This window comes from Buteo buteo, chromosome 14, assembly GCF_964188355.1.
Source record: "Buteo buteo chromosome 14, bButBut1.hap1.1, whole genome shotgun sequence".
NCBI classification, from domain to species: Eukaryota; Metazoa; Chordata; class Aves; order Accipitriformes; family Accipitridae; genus Buteo; species Buteo buteo.
Window position 1 is genome coordinate 30508229 of NC_134184.1, and position 15193 is coordinate 30523421.

Sequence of the window (15193 nt, forward strand, 5' to 3'; positions counted from 1 at the left end):
GGATTATCCCCAGCAGAAAGGAAAGCATGAAGAAGTAAAATTGATGGAATGTTTTTTTTTCCTTTTTTTTGCTGAACATCTCCTGTAGGTCCATGATAACTAAACATTTTTTTTTTTTCTCCTATGCTTTTTTTTAAGTAATTGTTTGGTCATTTCCGCTGTTGAGCTAAATAGTGTGTGTGTGCATGTGTCATTGGAGACATGCCTGTAAAACTAACTCAGTAAAAAAGTCCAACTGGGCCACGCCTGACAGTGAATTCTTGTCTTTCACAGCCATGTGGTCTATATAAGTCAGAAATCTAGTACTGACCTGCTCAGAAGGAAAAAAAACCCTAACCTGTTTGGGTGCAATAAAATATGTCTTACTACTGCGGAGTCAGTATAAAGTGCAGTTGATATTGCAGTCTCCTTCTGTTAAAAGGACAGATGGGCAAGTTTTTTCATGGGTGTATTATTTTACTTTTAAACAGGTTCAGCAGAATCCCTTAATCCCAGGCACCAGACCACGATTTCACCAGCAGATCTGCATGGAATGTGGTATCCTACCGTCAGAAGGACTCTAGTGTGTCTCTCCAAACTGTACAGATGTATAGATGTAAGCAAAAATTTCTTTATCTAAATTTTTTAAGTGAAGTTACAAAGTGTGTAGCACCATGTCTAAATATTTTAATGTAAATTAGGAATGGACAATTACTGGCCTCTGTTGTCTCTTAACTTTTTGCTGCTATCTTCATGTAAAACACGTGAACTGACAAAATTTAGATGATCATTTCCAAGAGAATTTTGTATTTGTAGAGTTAGAAAAAAGACACTAGTTTGTACATCTATTGCTTTTGCTACTACAGAAATACTTCAGTATCTGATGCTCAAGATATATATCACACCAAAGTCGAGGACTGAATAGGACAAGAAAGAATAGAAAGTTCTGGGTCGATTATAGAGAATGATTTTACTGCTGAATTTACTGGGTAATGTGTTTCTTGCTATGGGCTTTGCAGGCCATCAGACAAGGTAATGTTTCTGGTCTTAAAAATGGTGACTCTACTACTTCTACATTTTGGAAATGTCCTCAGAAATTTTTTGTGGCTCATCGTTTCATCTTCCAAAACGTAGGAGACATTTCCGAAGTTTAAGACAGTAGGAATTGCCTTGTCTAACAGAAACAAAAGCAGTGCTTACTTCACAAGTATTTTGAGACTTGCCCTTTAGAATCTGATTTATGTTTGTCACCTAATAGCATAAAAGACTAATAAGTTTCTAAGAAACATAATGCCAGTGTTTTTGCTTTTCTGTACGTGTTGTATCTTTATTAGATACATTTAATGCATTTCAAAATATCTTTGGTAGGTGTTATGTGAAACTGCTACCAAGATGCTATTTGCTTAAAAAGAAAGCTGGAAATATTAATACTTTATTGCTTGATATATCAGTCTCATTAAAGATAAATGAGTATTTGCCCTTGTTTTCAGCCAGACCTTTGGAGATGAAGTCGTTTTTGCATTGTGTGCAAGGCTCATTTATAGTGTGTCTGCACAGTGATTTATTTATTTTTTTCACTGAGAGATTCTAGCAGAACTGGTATGCCTTGCCTGCACCCTGTAGATAGGAGAAGACATGAATGAAGTGACACTGGCAAGTCTTGGAGCAGTCAGGGCTGTCGTGTACGACGTTGGAGTGCTGGTGGAGGCTGTTCCTACAGCTAGCTCAGCCTTACGATCTAGTTGCTGCAGCTTAATGAGTTACTCTTTGTCACCTGGGCCATGGCATCTGTCATGTTTGTTTACTAACCTGGCGCAAATATGAGGTAATTCGAGTTTGCTTGAGGTTAAGCTCCCCTGAACGATCTCATGCCTATTGCAAGTATAAATTGCGCACGCAGATAGTTACCCTGACACGTGAACTGTCTAGTCAGGTTACCCGGTAAGCATCGTTCATGCCATTAGCTGTGAATGCATTAGGTGTCACTGACCATGTCGCTACCCGGCTGCAAATTCAGAGCCGGAGGGTGGACGGGGCATGCGTGAGTGTGTACCTGTATCCACTCTGACTAAGTGCTGTAGCAGGCTTTTGTATACGAACGCTCCATCCTGTCTTAATGCATTTAGATGACATGTTTGTAGCTAACTACTGTGGAGTTTTATGTGCTGGTTAAGTACATCCTTCACAAGCTGCAACTCTTAAATTCTGCTTAAGCTTTGCTAACACCTGTGTTTTTTGGTCTGATTTCCTCTTCTCTGCAGAGGGCAGTGTTTCAGGGATTATCGCAAGAGGCCTTATCTGCCTGTATCCACTCGCTGCTGGGAGCTGCTGATTCTATCAGCAAAAACAAGGTCAGAATCTGTACTTTGGGTATGATTTCTTTTTTTCCCCCCTCCCTGTTCATCTAAAGGCATGAAGCAGTTGTTCAGAATTCTATTGAAATCTCAGTGAAAGCATGTTGCTCTGCCCCGAGAGACCTGATGGATTTGCCAGCTTTTAGTTACGGTTAATGTATTGTAAAGCAAAGATAATGATTCACATGGTAGCCTATCTGAAAAGGTGGAATACAAATGGTAGTAATTGTGTTTACAGGCTGCTCTAACTCATGTGAATTCAATCAAGTGATACCTAAAGAAAAATTTCTGCTAGAAGTCTCTGCTCCCTGTATTTGTTTTCACTGCCTGTTACTCTGTTCTCTTTTTCTCTGCCTCCATTGTTTGAATTTTCAAAAATCTTTCCAAGTATTAAATTCACTGGGAAGATTTGTTAAGTATTCTCTGCTCAGAACTGTCTATTATCAAAAGGTTTGATCTGATGTGTTGCTCAGAATTCAATGCCATTTCATCAAGTCATTTTAATTTTAAGTGTTACTTTAAGTAGTTGGAGTAAGCCTTCGAAGTATTTCTTTCGAGTGTCCTTTGAAAAATATCCGCTAAATGTAGTATCTTTAAAAAGAAATTCAAACCACGTTTCCTTCTAGCTTGAGCAGAAACTATTTCATATGTAATTGATTCAGAGTTCTACAGTTAATTATCCATTCCAGCACTGTATATCGGGTCAGCATTGACTTAAAAGTATTGCAGAGAATGAAACTCATCCTGCAGCAAACCCTAGATAGGTTGGCCCAGGACTAGGATCTGTACCACTTTGTTCTTGATGCATGTTAGTTTAACATTATCTGGTGAAATCATGCATGTAAAAATAAAAAAAAACAAACCTCAATAAACCCTTCCACCACTTATTTTTAGTAAACATTTCTATTTGTTAAAACTGCAGATTTAAATCTGATTTCTTCTTTACGGTTTTATTTAACATTATATCAAGGAGAGTTCTCTTCCAGCTTGCAAAAGCAAATTTGAATTCTTGAGTCCTCCTCCATTTACCTCAATGAGCCATGAATTTCAAAGATTAAAAGCAGCACGCAGTATAAAGCACATAGGTAAAATAACAAGCAGTGCAAAACTGATCGTCTCAGTGGTGTGAACTAGGCCTTGTTTTATTCTTTGTATCTTTGCTGTACTGTTTAGAAATTAACTAAGCTTTGCATTTAATGACATGAGAAAAATGCCTTGTAAGACCTTTGCACAATAGCACAGTTAATCAAGGTCATTACAGAAACATTAACTGTTTGGCTTTTTCTTAATCATTGTAATGATTAAAAAAATTCTGGAACCTCATGTTTTTCAACTATAAATGAGATTAATTACAGGAAATAATTCCTGGCTCTTATGAAGAATAAGTTTGTATCTTTCAAATAATGGATACCTGTACTCCGTGTGGACATTTAGTAATATGGCTGTGTAATCTAATTCTTCTAAGAAATGTGAATAAAGTCTGCTGCTGTAGAGCAATGTGTTAGGAACAGTACAGAAGCGGGATTTGGTGGTCCCAGAGTGTAGTTAGTGGCACTACAGACTAACGGAAAAAGCTTGTTAGTAAGGTTATTAGTGTTAATTTTGTTATAGGAAGTAACTAATAAAAGTGGAGGTGTTGAAACTTTGCTCTTCGTTTAATTGTTTTGGGTTTTTTTACATGTAATGCATGTTCTTTCTCTTGTTCTGCTGTAGACCCAGGTTGATGGACAGCTTTTCTTAATAAAACACCTTTTGATTCTTCGTGAACAAATTGCTCCTTTCCACACTGATTTCACCATTAAGGAAATTTCCCTGGACCTTAAGAAAACTAGAGGTACTGAACAGTTGCTGGCTACAGAATGGGATGGGATTGTCCTCCCTTAATGTGCCAGCAAAAGTTCTGGGTTTATTTTATGTTCACTTGCAATGACCTGTATGCTTGTTCTAATCTCTTGCTTTGTTCTTATCTTCTCTGCAAAAAACAAACCATTCTCTTATTCAGGGTGATTCAAGGTGAATCTAACAGATTCTTTATTTTTGTATGAAATGCGTTTGACTGCTTTTTGCTGCTGACATAACTTATTTATCCAGTCCCTTTTAAGGACAGCTAAGTAATGTACATTTCTTTTGCACAGAGATGTCTTTCCCCTTTTCTGACCCTTTAAAGGAATATCTTTTGTTACCACTGTTTAGCAGGTGAATTTAACAATACATAGTTGACTTGCCTAGAACAAATTAAGATTTCCTAGACCTTTCTGTGAGGTTTTGTTTTGGAAAGGATTTCTTATGTTGCAAGTTCAATAAACAGTATTGTTGAATAGTTTTATGTAGCAGCCATGTCTGTTGTAGGAAGGGAAAATAGAGAGTAGTGGCCCTGGTCATGATTTTTAAGATTGTACTATGGTTCCTTCGTAAAATGCAGAAAAACCCCTCTCAATACATAAGTGAACTGTCACGCACTTGTCAAGTTTATAAAGATAATCGGAAAAATAATTGGAAGCATGTCAAGTTTCTCTCCCATTCCAGAAGAGAAAGCTGAAGAAATAACTTTTCTTTCCTGCCACCTAATGTGCTGCTGTTTTAACTCTGAAGCAAGCAATTCTTACACTAACCATTTCACCTGTTGCATTTGAACATCAATGAAACCTCCTACCTGTTGAGTAGTTTCTAGTTGACTGGAGGTTAAAGGGCAAATACATCCTTTTGGTGTCTTGTCCTGGCTGACACACAAGTTTTTTCTCCATCTTCATTTAATTGAATAAACTTCTGTGCCAGCCAGTGCTTTGCAGATGGTGGTGGTAAGTAATGGAAAACGCTTTCTTTATATTGGATGGTGATGGTGGTGTTGAAAAGATGTACATTGCACTTAATTCTTAACGTAGTTTAGCATAGGCCAGTAGGGCTTTTGTATTGGGATGGGTTGTAGAAGAAAAATAACATGGCTAATAGGAGTTTTACTGTGTTCTAGCCAAGCTTTCTGCACATTGATTTAAGATTTAATTTGGGATTTATAGATAAAGGGACACTGCTTAATGTAAAAGTCATGCTTCCGCCCAATTTTTTTTTAAAGTAGTATAAGGCTAAGGTTCGTGCAACTGAAGTATACAGTGGGGAGAAGTGACTTTCACACTGACTAGCCCGTAGGCTTCTGATCGAGAACACAGGCTCTTTTTGGAATTGGTGAAGTTTCTGGGAAATAATTAGGAGAACAAACTGAATCTTTCTCTGTGGTCTCCTTTAACTGCATAGGAGTGCAGATTCTTAGTTCAGTGCAAAACGTACACATCTACATATCTGGTGTTCCCTCTTTGTTTAAAGCTTTTACAGCACTTCTTTAACTCTTATGTCTTGTTTCCCTCCCATTGTTTTATACAGCAAGAGGGGTGCAGAATTGCTTCTGAAATGAAAAAAAAAAAAAAAAAAGGCAGATGGATGTGTAGGATGGTAAATAAATGACATTAGGGCAATAAGCCATTCTGAAGCTGTATTGATAATTTTCCTTTTCCCCAATTTGACTAGATCTCAGGTTGTCAACATCCTGTTAACATTATAGGAATAATTTTAATATCTTGTGTTAATTACCGACATTGTTGCTTTTCCTTCTTGGGACTTCTGTAGAGACCATAAGCATGAGTGTATATCAAACTTGATGTTTTGTTCTTCAGTCCTAACTAAAATAATTAAGCCCAGAGGAAAGAGTGCCACTTCTAAGTTATTTCATGCAACTGTACTTGGTTTTCCCAGGCAACATGGGTCAAATTCTGCATATTGTTTGTAAATGCTTAACTACATAGCTTATGTAAAAGTCTTTCACTTGTAGATAGAGTTACAAAAGGAAAAGAGCTCAGACAGTTTGCATGCTATCAGCACTACAGCTAATATCAGCCATTTGTTAGGTTCATATAATGTATTTATTTGTTTAGACTGTGCAACTGTTAATTCAGGTTTACTGTAAGTGCAATTAAAAAATAGTGGGTCACGCTTTGTGTGCTTCTGTGCATGTGCACTTGTGCATCCACACCTAGTGGTAGTGGAATCATTAACGTTATAGTCCTAATCAGCTAGGCTATTTTTTGTGTGTAAATGAGTGATTAAAGTTTTTAATTTCTGGAGCTGAATCCCATTGACTTAAAGCATGAGTAACTTTCTGATTCACAGATGCAGCATTTAAAATCCTGAACCCTAAGACAGTTTCAAGATTTTTTAGACTAAACAGCAACAACGCCTTGATACAGTTCTTACTGGAGGTAATACGGAGTCTTACTGCATTAAGAAAAATTGGGTCATTTAAGCGGGTGGTGATCTCTGGCAAATAAAAAGGAGAGAATTGTTGTCTTCTGTTCAAGGGTACTCCAGAAATCAGAGAACATTACATCGACTCTAAGAAAGATGTAGATCGTCATCTGAAATCAGCTTGTGAGCAGTTTATTCAGCAGCAAACCAAACAGTTCATAGAGCAGCTGGAGGAGTTCATGACAAAGGTACAGACATGTTGTATGTTCGTTAACTTTACTGAAATACTGGTAGGACAAGGGAATTAGTATTTAAATTGGATATAGGAGAAGCTGCTAGTTTTGTCTGATTAGCTGATGGCATTTCCCATTAGAAGGTCGTGCTTCCCTTTAAGTTCCAACAACAATTTTCCAGGCATTTTTGAGATTAATAGGTTAAAGGAACATGACATAGTTTGGTTTTAAAAGCACCCCTTATGCTCTTCGATCAAGAAGCTCTAATGTTTCACTGAGTTGAAACAGGTCTGTGAAAGTTGGCAGGAGCTTTTCTGTTTGCAGGAAAACTACCTTAACTGAATTTGTAAGCCTTCAAAAACAATCTTGGGTCGTGCGTGTTCTTGAGGCAGGTCTTAAAGCATGGCTGTGAAGCGTGTTAAAATTTTATTTTCAGCATATTTTACACCAGTGAGGTGCTTGCTAAGCAGGACTTTCCTCCCAAGTCCTGTTTGTGACAGAAATTCCGGACAGAAGTTGGTCAGAAAGATTAGGCATCCTAGGGGATAGGAACAAAAAAGATGTCTTGTTACAGTACACTTCTTGCTCAAACGTGCTGTAGAGCTCAGGATTTCTGGGCATCTTGAGAAAACCACACAGCAGGATCTATTACGTCTGGAAAATGAAAAGTGTGATGTGGATCTTCATGTACTGAGAAGAAGTGGCATGGCCTCTCAGAAACTGGGGCTACAGCATCGCGTGGACATCACAAATATCCCAGCTGCTGTTTTTTGAGAATTTAGAAGATTACAGTATTAAATTTACTGATGCCTGTCATGTTGGGGTGAGCCTAAAATATAAAGGGGTAACCAGTGAGATTGATAGATTGTGCAAGTGATCCCAATGATTCGTTGGGAATCTGGGGAGTTTGACTAACCTCCTTAAGTATAAATCTCTTTTGAGGTTTTGTATCCTTAGGTGCCTAAGCGTCTTTGTAAATGTAATCCCATTTTGAATTTTACTTTCAAGAAGTGATCATGGTTGTAATTTTCATTTGCATTTCTGTCAAGCTGCTTCCCCTGTGTGTTTTTAAATCAGGGCATAGAAGGGAGAGAGCAAGGGAGATTATGTACACTGCAGCATCTGAGAGACTTGTGCAATTGTTATTTGGTCCCTTTGTTGTGAATTCAGCTGAAAGAAACATCATTATGTTGGTTGTCCTTGTTTTAGGTAGCTGCTTTAAAAACAATGGCCACTCAAGGAGGTCCCAAGTACAGCCTTTCGCAGCAACCTTGGGCGCAACCAGGTATTTGCTTTGGTTTATATTCATGTTGTCTCTGAAGTGCTTGTAGGCTAATAAAGCCATGATTGTTTGCTACTTTGAGATGACTTCTAAAAACTTCTCATCAAATGGAGAAAAAGACCCTTTCCATTCACCATTTTTGGTAGAAATATATAAGCTGCATTATATGGGGCTCGAGTATTTCAGAATGTCATTTGTCTCTGTGCCTGACTTCTAAAACACAGGAATCTGAAAAGCAGGCCAGATTAATTTGGACTGTAAGACTGTGATTGATTTGGAAGAATTCTAAGTACTTAAGAACTGTCTACCTTTTTCTTGAAAATCCTGGCTTCTATTTTTACCTGTGTGCTAGTTTAAATGTCTTAAGATACCTCTAGATCAAAACCTGATAAACTTCAGAGTATGCATTTAACTGGTGCAGTAGATGAATGACTCAAGTATTTCTCAAGCTGTGACTGTTCTTGCATGAAAACAGCATTTCCGCAACTGCATACAGAATGTGTTTAAGGAATTATTTGATTACATTAAGATAAAGCTTTTGCTTTTGTAGGAAAAAATGAATCTGCATTGAAGCTTTTATTGTCTGTACATTTGGTACCTGCTTCCTTTTCAGTTTTCCTGTTGCTATGCAAAATGGAATCCAGCTTTGTTTCCCTTTTCTTAAGAATTCAAATGTGAACGCTTCATACAAACATTTGGTTCCTGGGTTGTTTTGCTCTTCACATCACAAAGTTGTGCTTCTGGGTGACACTGAAAAATCTGATTATTCCAATTCATACATTGGAACCTTCTGTTGCGTCATGTTCTTAAAATGCAAAGCTGGCCACATTCATTCATAATTCACTGCTGCTCCATGGGTCAGACACTCTCTCAAGGGCTAACTTGAGCTTCTACTTAACATCTCCTGCTTCTTCAGGAGTATTTTTAATGTTTGTTTGGAGATAATTATATGTGTAGAGGCAGATCTAAGCAGAGCTTCTGCTGTTTCTTGGAGTCATTTGTCTGGGAAGCAGGAGTAGGCAGAAAATTTAGATACAGCAGAAATTGGGGGAAAAAAATAAACATAGTATATTAACTTTGGTACTTACATGAAATGTACTTTTCCCCTGCCCTGTAAGCAAAGATCTTGTAAAATCATTAAAATACCTAGCAATAAAGAAAGAAGGTCTTGTCTGAAAGAGGATTCCTGCCTGGTTGATTCAAAATCCAGATGGCTGTGCATCCTTTCTTCTTACAGACGTGGTCTGTGGTCAGTAAGGAGAATTTATGATATGTAGTTCTCTTTACTTGCACTGTTTATTTCCCAGCAGTTGCTTTTCCAGGCAAGTTTTCTAGGGGGGAGCCTGTGGAGGACTTGTTGCTGCTGGAAGGCTGTGACTTCAGGAACCTCAGGAAGATGTGGCAGCTTGCAGAAATGGGTTAGATGCATTTTCTGCAGGGAGAGAGAGGCTGATGTCTTGAGTAGGTCCCAATAGAAAAGTCTTGTCTGGCATGTTGTCATCGTATGATGGGTTGATGCTGCACAGCCCAGTCACCCCCTCTTTCCCTTTCACACAAACCTGTGGTTATGATCAGCCCCAGTAAAGTGGAGGTGATATTCTGGAGTGTAGATTTCAACTAGCAGAATGCCATTTTAGCCTATTAAGCATATTTTCTTTTACTTTCAGCAAAGATCAACGATCTGGTCTCTTCCACTTATAAGACAATAAAAACAAAGCTGCCATCAACGTTACGAAGCATGTCGTTATACTTGTCCAATAAAGATACAGAATTAATTTTGTTTAAGCCAGTTAGGGTGAGTATTGTTAGATGTACTTCAGCATGCTTTCCTGTAGGTGTTGGGCCTTCATTTAGTTAGACTTTAAACACATTTTGTGGGATCGTTCACCTTGTATTTCTGTGTGTGTGTCGTTATGTGAATAATACATCTATATAAATATACGTATGCATGCATATATTTGTAAGTGTATATATACAGACACACGTACATACATATATCTGTATATCTGTAGAGTTATTCTAGGCTACCAGTCCAGCCAGTAAACGTGACAAATGCCATGCACCAAATAACAAACAGACTATTACAGTTGCTGTGGTGTCCCTGATCTGAGAAGCTTGTTAAAAAGACATATGAAATACAAATAAATAAATGTAATAATATGTTTTATAATGATATGTTTAGCATAAAAAACCCAAACAAACAAACCTAGCTGTCCTGCTCTCCATTGTACTCGGCCTACATAACATACACATGTTACAGGGAAGTAACCAGTTCTGTTCATTCTGCACATCTTCTGCTTGGCGCCACATGAGCTGCTATACAGAATATTAACTCTGTCCCAGGCAAAACCAGTACAGCTTGGTCAGTTATGCATGGGCAGAAGCACTGGAGGCAGAGAGGATGGTACAGATTCAATGGGAGACACACTGTAAACCCCCCAGAAAGAACCAAGCTTGAGTTTTAAGCTTGCAGATTAAGTCTGTAGGACTCAGTGTTTCGGCTTAGCACATCTTAGCTGAAGTTTTTATCTCACAGTCAGCGTGGATTCCTAGTGGTTGTTTTGGGGCTTGTTTTAGAAGGAAAGCTCTTAAAGCTCAACCGCTTCTCCCTACCTGGTCACTTCAGTAGCTATTCCATGTACATTGTGCTTTTTCTGGTTCATGTTTGAGATGCGTTTTGTGTTTTTTAATATTGAGGTTTTTCTTCTTTCCTTTAAAAGAATAACATTCAGCAAATGTTCCAGAAACTCCACGCTTTGTTGAAAGAAGAATTCAGTAATGAAGATCTCCAGATCATAGCTTGTCCTTCAATGGAACAGGTATATATTGAAGCTCCCTGTTTTATCAGTTGCTCTTTCACATGATTGGCTTTTTTAAACATTATTTTTTTCATTTTTAGTATTTTCAGTGTTCAGAATCTTTATTTATTTATTATCACCCTTAATCCTGGATGATTAAACTCAGGGCTTTATCTGAACTCTAGGCTTTCAGCTAAAAGGGGCTTTTGTTTGTTTTTTTTATGAATATCTAATAGAGTTTTTAAACTGAAGGTGGTGATTGATGTTGCTGGGGATTGAGTTGTACAACATTGCGGCAGAGTCTTGCTGTTTCTGGGCTTGTCTTTTTGGAGAGATATCAAAGCTAGTGAATACGCTTTAAAAAAGCCCATGTGTGTGGAGGCAGTCTTGCTTTTGACAGATACAAAAAGCAGCAACTTTTACATTTAGGAAGCATGTGAAAGAATTACAAGGGTTCATTTGAAGTAAATTGCATTGGGAAAATGTGCAGATGTTTATGAAAATGTAACCCTACATGATAAGGTCTTTAGTCTCACAGATGACTGGGGTTAAGAATTCTTTGTATTAGGTTGCTCTGACAGAAACCAAGTAGGTTTTTAAAAATCTCACTTTGACCTTAATGGTCCATGGAATGTGGATAGAATCATGATTATCCCAGAATGCCAATATTTAAACAGACACTCGGATTAGAGGACGTTGCCTGCGGTGAATGTGGCTACAGGGATGCAAGATAACTATCCTGGAGCACAGAGTGGGAGCGATGCACTGGAAGGAGGTGGGGTTATCCTAGAGGAGATGGCTTCCTCTAATTGTTTATCTGTTAATCCTTAGGATCGCTTCTTCTACAAACTGAAGCGTATGGGAAACTGTATTGTAATCTGTGGGAAACAAGTATTGCAAAGGATCCCAAATGTGTTTCAGATCTCTAAGATGAATGTTAACATTTTTTGCCAGTGCGCTTATTTCTTGGAATTCCTTGACAACGCTGAAGTCATCCTAGAAACTTTGATATAGTAGGTTGTGACTGCTGAAATGACTAGTCAACATGGTCAGCAATTGCATTTTAAAAAGCCTGTGAGTAGGCATTTGACTGGAAATTTTGCCCAGTTGTTTTGTACCTGTCTTCTCCGGGTTCATATAAGACTCCATGTGCTTCCTGGGAATCCTGTTTGAAGGTTAAAATACAGGACATCAGTTCCGAAACTTAGCTGCTCTGTCTAATGTAGGCTTTGCTTTTGTCTTTCAGGTGAACTTACTTTTATCAATGTCCAAGTAGCCCAACAGTGGGGCTGTTTGAAGTAAACTTCAGCTGAATGCCAGGCAGTGAAGGCAATGCAAAGACATTCGCTTGAAGTAAACGGAGGATCCCACTGTGCAGTCCAGTCTGCATCAAAACTATCCAGGCTGCTTAACTCTGTTTTAGGAAAAAAAAAGAAAAAAACAGTTTTATTGATATGTTAAAGGTCTTCCTGGTCATTGGCTTGAGAAGTGGGGGGAGGAAGAAAACAAAACAAAAACCCCTTTGCCGATCACTTCTATGGAAGCTCAGTTACTGCCTTATCCAGATGTTTTCAAAGTTGAAATCCTGTTTTTTTAAATGTAAAAACCTTTCTTGCTTTCCTTTAATAAGCTGATGTATGCAGTGAAAAGCCGTACTTTTCAAAGACGTGCTGGAAATAAAGCGCAGGGAATCAAATGGGAGCGGTAATAGATATTTGCAAGGCTTGGAGATAAGCCCATTAGTATGACAATTTGACTTGAGCAGGCATGCTCTGATTTTTCTTTAACTCTCCCCAAAATCCTGGTAATTCATCACGTGCTTGAACATAATTCACAGGTTTTTAGTTGGGAAGACTTTATTTCCCGCATGTGAAGCGTTTCTTGAAACACTGGATATGCTGTTTTTCTTACACTGTTGTGATTGGGAGCTGTGAGGTCAGACCTGAAGTTTCATGCTCTAACCTTCCTCCATGTAAAGAATCTCAGTTCCTTTGGATTTGCAATGGAAAGCTGTGCAATGTAATTTCTGGTGTTTCTGAGGGAACTGCATGTTTTCAGATGCTTTACAGCAAAGCTTAGCATTGAGATTCTCAGGTCCTTTGGTTTAGGTTAGAGTTGTTTTTTTGGCCTTGCCCAAGATCAGATGGTGGTGTGCATTGTTTAAAATGGGAACTGGGACTGGAACTTGTACAGCCTTTGTGCGCTGGAGTAAGCACTAATAAGGGGGTGTGGGGATGCCAGAAATTGAATGTGCAAGCCTGTCAAATCAGCATTGTCAAGAGAGGATAAGTACTTGGTAACTGGTAACTAATGCACGCCGTTCAGTATGCATTAATTGGTCATCGTTGCAGAAAGCTGAATGCTAAACACTTGGCCATTAATGGAATGAGACACTGCTAGGAGCTTTAGGGTGTCTGAGTGTGTAAGTCTTTATTGTGCAGCACTGTGAAAGAAAAATGTGGTGACTTATATGGCAGATTTTAACTTATTTATAAAACCTGCTCTTTAGTTTTAGAGATGTAGAAATTTCCATGCACATCGGTGGTGTTTTGATTTAATAATTTTCCTGTTATAAACCATATAGCTGGAGACTAAGATGGTGGGTATTAAAGCTACCACGAGAAGTGTTGCAGCAGTGGTGCTGAGGTACATAAATGGTACTCGTAGGACCTTACATGACTCCTTAAAAATTAACTAAAGGAACTAACAAGGAAGAAAACTTGCCCTTTCTTTTTACTTATGTAGAAATACAGGCTGTAAAATAATGTCCAATGCATTGTAATATATGTATATTTGGTTTTTATAAAGTTTTACAGGAGGACTGCATGGTCGCTGTATAGAGTTATGACTGACTTCATACGGACATTGTACAGAAAAGACATGAAGGGTAAACCATTGCAGTAGTCACTCTTGTGCTTGGGATCTTTTTCTCTCTTAGAGTACTCAGCTCTAGGACAGCTGGTTGAAAGATTAGAAGAGCAATCAGTTTATACAGCCTGTTTGCTAAATGAACATTTGTTTAAACATGTACAGTTTCAGATATTTACGTTTACAAATAGTGTAAATACTTTCAAAAGATTAATTTAAGATGCTTTGTATTATCTGACTAGAAACTTGCCGTTTTTAATTTTTTTAAATGAAAATGTTGCCTCCTATTTTGGTCCAAGAGTAAAGCTTTATTCTGTATCCTGAGGCTTGTCTGTCAAGATAACTGTAATACGGAGATAATAAACATCCTTGTAAGCACAAGCAGTGCATCGCTGAGAAGAAGTGTTCTTTTTTAGCAGTAAGAGAATTGACTTTATTTGGCAGAGATGTATACCTGAGTGCTGAATGTACAGCTAATTGTTGAAGTAATGCCTCTTTATGGTTATAATAAAAGTAAATTTGTATTTTCTTTACTGACAAATGATATTGCGTGACTAAATGGTCTCTTGGCTTGCAGTTTTGTTGGGGGGGGCGAAATCGCAACTGTAATACAAGAACGTATTTTAACTAGTTGGCTTTTACTAAGAGAAAACTTGGGAGCTGGTGGCAGAAAGCACAAGTAGTATTGTGTTTGATAGCTGTTCTTGTTGCCTGGTTAGTCACAGCTTCATCTACCCGTAGTTTTTCATTACCACATACGGTTCTTCTGGCTGTTGGTGTTGTAGAAACACATCATCCAGACGCTTGTGGTTTGTCCCCTCTAACGTCCGTGTGAAGCTTCCCTTCACCCTCTGGCTTTGACAATGTCATTTGAATGAACTAACCTAAGGAAAAACGCTCTTTTCTTGTGGAATTCAGCTTCTCTCTGCCTGGTGTGGGGCAGTGATGTGTGACTGTTGCTTCCTAGGTGCTCGGAGCCTCCTAAAGAGGATTGGCCCTTTGGATTACATCCCTCGTAAACAAAATGAATGCCAAAGCAGCTGGCCAGGCATTCACGCTTCTTTTTGTACAACAGCGATGCCCACAGCATAGCTTATGCTCTGCTGGGTATTTTCCAAGCAAAACCAATTGTCCCTTCCTCGAACTCTGCATGTTTGGTGTTGGCAAAGGGATGTGGGTAGGAAAAGGGGAAAAAGTCGGTGCTGCTGCAGCAAATTGTGCGGTGACTGCAGGTAGATCCAGCCCTGTGTCCACAAACACTGCTTTCTCCTACCCTCGTGCATTTTTATCCTCACGGAACCCTAAAATCAAGCCAACACTGTGGAGAAAATCAGATCTTTGGTACAAAGACCTCTGAATAAAACAAAACCAAAAGAAAAAAAGAATCGGTTGGCTCCTTACAGTGGTGGCCAACCATGCCATTGAGCTATCTACCACCAACTGGAG

General features: G+C 38.5%; 1 protein-coding gene across 2 annotated transcripts in view; it reads left to right on the top strand.

The window, feature by feature from the left end:
• Window positions 1–14128, top strand: part of COG3 (component of oligomeric golgi complex 3) — a 31471-nt gene extending 17343 nt beyond the window's left edge. For both annotated transcript variants that reach the window (XM_075046185.1, XM_075046186.1), the window contains exons 15-23: window positions 471–595; window positions 2241–2330; window positions 4047–4167; window positions 6492–6580; window positions 6680–6814; window positions 8009–8084; window positions 9749–9876; window positions 10802–10900; window positions 12126–14128. In XM_075046185.1, the coding sequence (XP_074902286.1) occupies window positions 471–595; window positions 2241–2330; window positions 4047–4167; window positions 6492–6580; window positions 6680–6814; window positions 8009–8084; window positions 9749–9876; window positions 10802–10900; window positions 12126–12155 (893 nt within the window). In that variant the 3' untranslated portion in view covers window positions 12156–14128. The remainder of the gene's footprint in view (window positions 1–470; window positions 596–2240; window positions 2331–4046; window positions 4168–6491; window positions 6581–6679; window positions 6815–8008; window positions 8085–9748; window positions 9877–10801; window positions 10901–12125) is intronic.
• The last annotated feature ends 1065 nt before the right edge of the window (window positions 14129–15193 follow it).